At 37.8% G+C, this 6,832-nt stretch overlaps 1 protein-coding gene across 1 annotated transcript; it reads right to left on the bottom strand.

Annotated features, from left to right (window-relative positions):
- Window positions 1-1,340: 1,340 nt before the first annotated feature.
- Window positions 1,341-5,062, bottom strand: si:dkeyp-72e1.6 (transmembrane protein 238-like). Its single transcript, XM_057817671.1, has 2 exons — window positions 4,481-5,062; window positions 1,341-1,972 (listed from the first exon to the last, which is right to left on the bottom strand). Exon 1 carries the CDS (start codon window positions 4,997-4,999, stop codon window positions 4,487-4,489), a length of 513 nt encoding a protein of 170 aa, XP_057673654.1. The 5' UTR covers window positions 5,000-5,062; the 3' UTR covers window positions 1,341-1,972; window positions 4,481-4,486.
- Between the last annotated feature and the right edge of the window lie 1,770 nt (window positions 5,063-6,832).

Raw genomic sequence — 6,832 nt, 5'->3', positions numbered from 1 at the left:
TTTTTTTTCTTAAATGTTTTTATTTTGTGGCCCCCATTTAACATCCAATTGTCTTCTTTGTGTTGCCCACATGTATATTGTGATGGGCAACACAAAATATATATAAATAACTTTAAATAAAATGATTTTTTTTTTTTTTTGGGGGGGGGGGGGGTAATTCAAATATTAATTAAATGTAAAAATAACAAAAAAAACGCATATTTTAAAAATCAATAAGTAAATATATATATAGAAATGATTGAACATTGATTTTTAAGAATTAATACTTCCAAAAACAAAATAAAACAAATTGACATAATTTGGGGTGGGGGGGACAAGAAAGACACATTCAAATAAGTGTGGTGGATGTGCAAATTTAAAATTTTTTTGACCTCACATATACAGTGCCTTGCAAAAGTATTCGGCCCCCTTGAACCTTGCAACCTTTCGCCACATTTCAGGCTTCAAACATAAAGATATAAAATTTTAATTTTTTGTCAAGAATCAACAACAAGTGGGACACAATCGTGAAGTGGAACAAAATTTATTGGATAATTTAAACTTTTTTAACAAACACTCTCCATCCAACCTCACTGAGCTCGAGCTGTTTTCCAAGGAAGAATGGGCAAGAATGTCAGTCTCTCGATGTGCAAAACTGATAGAAACATACCCCAAGCGACTTGCAGCTGTAATTGGAGCAAAAGGTGGCGCTACAAAGTATTAACGCAAGGGGGCCGAATAATATTGCACGCCCCACTTTTCAGTTTTTTATTTGTTAAAAAAGTTTAAATTATCCAATAAATTTTGTTCCACTTCACGATTGTGTCCCACTTGTTGTTGATTCGTGACAAAAAATTAAAATTTTATATCTTTATGTTTGAAGCCTGAAATGTGGCGAAAGGTTGCAAGGTTCAAGGGGGCCGAATACTTTTGCAAGGCACTGTATATTTCCCTGCACTTGCTCTATAAAATTAACATTTAACCACCACCAGAATGTTTTCAGTTCATTTCTTTTAGTGTTTCTGAATGCTAAAGATTTGCACTTTTGAACTAATTCATTATTTTTACAAGCTTTTTATCTGAGTTTGTCCTACATGATGAAATGTCTGACTGAGTGTTCGTCCGAGACTGGTGATTCCATACTTTTTGCTCGGGGTTGTATATAAAGCAAAACTTACTAAAACAAAAATGTGTGGTAAAAATAAATGCACTGGTTATAATACTGCTGTAAAAATGTCAAACTGGCAGCACGCTTCCGTGTTTCCATTCAGAGTGATAACAGACGTTAATGATCAGCAACCTTTGGAATGGGTCGGCTTTATTGAGCTGCTTCCATGTGACTTGTTTGGCCACTTCTACATCACTGTAAACTACAACCACAATAGCAAACTACATACAGCAGTCTGGAAAACAACAGAATGGTTCAACAATGAAATGACAAATATTTCTACAGTACATGATGAGCATTGTTTATTCTTTTCGTTGTATTTTTAGTGGTGTCACATTAATGTGACACAAGCAATTTAGGTAAAATGGACCAAGCTATTTAGAATTATAGCATTTTCTTAAAGTTGTATGGCACTCAAGGTCACCTTTAAAACACACTCGGAAAAAAAAACAATTAGGGATTCCATTTAGAAAAAATAAAAAGTCAGTGTGCAGATTGAAAAAAGCTTAGTTTTTAGACTGGAATTAAATGAATTTTAAAATAAATTCAACTAAATGCATAAAGTATTAATTATTTTAAAAAAACAACAACAACAAAAAAAAACATTTTTATTCAAAATACAAATCATTCATTCCCATCTAGACATATGTTACAAACGAATATTCATAAGCCACGTCCACTTGCTTGCTTCTTGATTCAACATGGTGTTGGATGTTGAAAAACAATAATAAAGAAGAAAAATTAAATTAAAAATGAATCAATCATCCCCCGTTGAAAAAAGCATTTGGAGACTCTCCTCAGGTCAGCGTTGAATTCACAAAGTCTCTGCAAGAAAATCAGAAATAAAATAGAGTCAGTGACTCTAAAAAATTATTTACTCATGAGTTTTTCGCTTCAGTGTTTTATGACCATTATAAGGAAGTGCGTATCAGGTTTCTATTGTTTGAACTGCTGTGGTCTTTTAGTGGATAACGAACAAAGGTTAATAATTAGCCTCTGATACCTTGTGGTTTGTGACTGACAAAGCACAACTTTTTAGTATAGTAATGCGTTTACGACCCAAAAAAGACTGCAGTCAAATCACATACAGTCATGTGAAAAAATTAGGACACCCCATTAAATATTCAGTTCTTTTTTAAGAAATGTTCACATATCGACGTCTGATCTTGTTTTTCTTCTCTGGAAAAGAAAGTGATTTAATTGCAGGTAAACAACAAAAATTAACATTGTTTTACTCTTTAAATCAAATATATCAACAAAGTTGCCTATTCTAACTGAGGAAATAGTTAGGACACCCTACCACCTAATAGCTAGTGTTACCCCCTTTGGCTGAAATATCTTCAGTGAGACGCTTTTTGTAGCCATCTACCAGCCTTTGGCATCAGTCTGAAGAAAGTTTGCCCCACTCTTCAACGCATAATACTTTCAACAGTGACTGACTGTTGAAGTGAGAGAAACCACCATGGTGAGATCAAAGGAGCTGTCTGAGGCCTTCAGGAAGAAGATTGTAGACGCTTATGAGTCTGGTAATTGATTTCAAAAGATTTTAAAAGAATATAAAATCACCCATTCCACTGTCTGGAAAATAGTCTACAAGTGGAGGACATTCTAAACAACTGCCAAAATGCCCAGGTCTGGCTGTCCAAGCAAGTTCACCCTGAGAGCAGACCGCAAGATGCTAAAAGAAGTCTCCAAAGCCTTAAAATGTCATCACTGGACCTACAGCAGGCTCTTGCTACTGTTGATGTGGAAGTGCATGCCTATACAATCAGGAAGAGACTTCTCAAGTTTAACCTTCATGGGAGGTGAGCAAGAAGGAAGCCTTTGCTCTCCAAGAATAACATGAAGGCCAGACTGAAGTTTGCCAGAGTGAATGTAGACAAAGACAAATAATGAATCATGTTCTTTAGACGGATTAATCTAAAATTGAATTATTTGGATACCTCAACAGAGGACATGTTTATTGTAAACCCAATACAGCATTCAAGGAAAAGAACCTCATACCAACTGTGAAGCATGGAGGTGGAAGTATCATAGTTTGGGGATGCTTTGCTTCAGCAGGTTCTGGCCAGCACACCATTATAGAATCCACCATAAATTTTATCGTGTATCGGAGGGTGCTTGAGGAACATGTGAGATCATGTGTGAAAAAATTAAAGCTGAAGCGAAACTGGACCCTGCAACATGAGAATGACCAAAAACATACCAGTAAATCCACAAAGGACTGAAAAGGAAGAAATGCAGAGTCCTGGAATGGCCGAGTCGAAGCCCAGATCTTAATCCCACTGAGATCCTGTGGGGTGACTTGAAACAGGCTGTACATACAAGAAACCCCTCAAGCATCTCACAGCTGAAAGTATATTCTGTGATGAGGAGTGGGGCAAACTTTCTTCAGACTGATGTCAAAGACTGGTAGATGGCTTCAAAAAGCACCTCACTGAAGTTATTTCAGCCAAAGGGGGTAACACTAGCTATTAGGTGGTATAGGGGGTCCTAACTTTTTCCTCAGTTAGAATATGCATTTTTGTTGATATATTTGGTTTACTAAGTAAAACAATGTTAATTTTTGTTGTTTACCTGCAATTAAATCATTTTCTTTTCCAGGATAAAGAAAAACAAGATCAGAAATTGATATGTTAACATTTCTTAATAAAGAACTGAATATTAAATGGGTGTCTTATTTTTTGCACATGACTGTAGATAAAGAACTTCATGTCACACAATCAGTTTGAAGTACCTTATGGATAAAACAGTGGAAAACATTTAAAATCATGTGCAAGGTCACAATTAACAATTCTAAGCATGCGTGGGCAGTGAGTAAAACGAAGTTGTATAGGTCCAGAAGGGAAAAAAAAAAAACCTCAAGAATAAAGTCACAATATTACAAGACTATCTTTGTATTTTGAACTTAAAGTCATACATTGTAATATACAACGAGATAAAGCAGCAATGATGAAGGGAAAAATGTAATAAAAATAGAAGAATAAAGTCATACTTCTTAATATAATGGGATTAAAGTCGTAGTATCACGAAAAAAATGAAGTAATTTTACAAGATTTAAGTAATATTATGAGGGGGAAAAAAACTTTTTTCCCGCAATATCGTGACATTTTTTCTGATAGTATTATAACAATTTATTTTTCTCTCAATATTTTGACTTTAATCTTGTAATATATGACTTAATTATCAGTCCTATTTTTGCTTTGTTTCCATCGTAAATTCCCCCCAAAAATAACTCGCAAAAAAATCTAGTTTCCATTTAAAAAAAAAAAAAACAACAATGTAATGCAATTATTTTCTGGATTTCAATACAACACGAATTTGAGTGATCACCTTCCATTACGTGGGTGAGGTCTCTGTAGCTGTGGTCGGCATCTCCGCATCATACTTCTGTAAAGTTCGATCAATTGGCTTCAAAGTTGCCAGGGCAACGACCACCTGCTCCAAGTGCGGGGCCACAGCCGCATCTGCAGCCGACCCTCGCTCTCCTCCCTGCCGGCCGAGGCTACCGGCTGCTACTCCTCCGTTCCTGCGCAGCGAGTTCCTGATGCTGCCGGCCAGGCGATTGGAGAGCCGCCGGACCGCACCGCCAATGCCGCTCTTGTCCTTCTTTGTTAGACCTACGTCATCCTCAAGTTCGGAGGCAAGCACCTCGATGTTGCCCGAGTACCAAAACACCCACCACACGAGGCTGAGAAAGATGACAATAGCGCCGGCGTAAATGAGCAAGTCGTAGAAAAAGACGTTCACGAACACCCCGATGAGAAGGACGAGCAGTCCGACGACGTCGAAGGCCACGGCGAGCCAGAAACAACAAATACAGCGACCCAGACCCCGGTACGCTGGTTCCATGGCAGCGGGCCGGACTCTGCAGTGTCATGTGTCATTTGAGTGGGTGTAAGGTGAGCCAGCCAGGTGAGAGGCAGCAGCGATTCAGGGTTGCCAGATTCAAGGACGGCATCCAGCCCAGTCACACCGTAAAACCCTCCCAGTTCAACAAAACCAACCCAAATTACATCTTCCCTTTCAAAAAGTTCCCCCCTATACAATAACATTTAGATTTTTCGTATTATAACCAGAAACAGTGATGGACACAATGTAGTGGAATTGGCTGTTTCGCCAATAGGACTAAATCTCCTATAATTCTTTAGAAAAGGCTAACTACTGTATATTTGTTCAGTAGCGCCTCCAGAAATTTTTCATAAGGGTGGCCAGATGGGGCCACTTAAAATCTTAGGGTGGCCAAAACTAAAAGCCATAATTTCAGGTTTTCATTATATTATTGCAGTAAAAAGGTCAGGGGAAAACTATCAGAAAGACATAAGGACACGGCTACTGATATACTTTGGTGTATTGTGTAATATTTGACGTTACTAATGATTGAATGTGCATAGTCCATAACTGTCCAGTCAACATTTTGAGTTCCACAACAATTCTGTTTTATTGTGTTATGTATATGTTAGGCATAAGGTGTACATTTAACTGGGGCCGTCAAACTATTAAAATTTGTAATCGAGTTAATCACAACTTAAAAATTAATTAATCGTAATTAATCGCAATTCAAACCATCTCCAAAATATGCCATATTTTTCTGTAAATTATTGTTGGAATGGAAAGATAAGACACAAGACGGATATATACATTCAACATACTGTACATAAGTAGTGTATTTGTTATTATAACAATAAAATCCACAAGATGGCATTAACTTTATTAACATTCTTTCTGTGAAAGGGATCCACGGATAGAAAAACTTGTAATTCTTAAAGGATAAATGTGAGTTTGTATATTGTGACTAAATATTGCCATCTAGTGTATTTGTTGAGCTTTTAGTAAATGATACTTTAGCGACCTAACTGTTCTGCCCAAATGCATGATGGGAAGTGGTGCAACCATGACTGTGTGGTGGCTGCAAATGCTACATCTTCTCTGCGTTGGGTACACTACAGGGTGTAAAGAAAAAGATCAACTCCTGTCATTCTTCCCCACCTCACTTCCCATAATATTTATAGTTGCTGTGGGAGAGATGACAAAGCTTTTACCAATTAAAAGCACAGCCCCAATGAATGTTTGTATCTACTCCACTCTGCCTCTTATCTCTGTATATAAGTAAAACGGCGCTATTGTAGGCTGTTTCCGGCAATGCGTGAATGAGTCGTACCGCGAATGCGTTAATTGCGATAAATATTTTCACGTGATTAATTTTTAAAAATTAATTAGCGCCCGTTAATGTGATAAATTTGACAGCCCTACATTTAACTAAACAAAATAAATGGATTCATTTGGGAAGAAATGCATAACTGATGCTACACCAATCTAACGATATACTGGCAAGCGGGGTGGCCAACCAATTTATAGGGGTGGCCGTGGCCATCCCTGGCCACCCCCTGGTGGCGCCACTGAATTTGTTTCAAAAAACACAATAAGCTGCAGGGGCGTTACCGGGGGGGGGGGGGGGGGGGGGGGCATAGGTGGTCAGTGCCCACCCACGGACACGCTCTGCCCACCCAAAGAAAACTGGATGTAGTACTAACGGCAGTCTGGGCACCGCGTATGGTGTCCCATTAATATAGAAATGATGTGTTCTAAGTTGTAACCTTTGCATTGTTACCTCTTCTTTCACCTTAAAAAAAATAAAATAAAAAAATGAGATGTTGGTTTTGTTCCTAGGGGGCGCTACACACA

This window comes from Corythoichthys intestinalis, chromosome 16 (genome assembly GCF_030265065.1).
Source record: "Corythoichthys intestinalis isolate RoL2023-P3 chromosome 16, ASM3026506v1, whole genome shotgun sequence".
NCBI classification, from domain to species: domain Eukaryota; kingdom Metazoa; phylum Chordata; class Actinopteri; order Syngnathiformes; family Syngnathidae; genus Corythoichthys; species Corythoichthys intestinalis.
Note: the sequence above shows the minus strand (reverse complement) of the source record. Positions and strands in the feature narration are given on the sequence as shown.

Bases quoted from the DNA above. Each gene is read 5' to 3' on its own strand.
- si:dkeyp-72e1.6 (XM_057817671.1), bottom strand. From the start codon at position 4,999: ATGGAACCAGCGTACCGGGGTCTGGGTCGCTGTATTTGTTGTTTCTGG.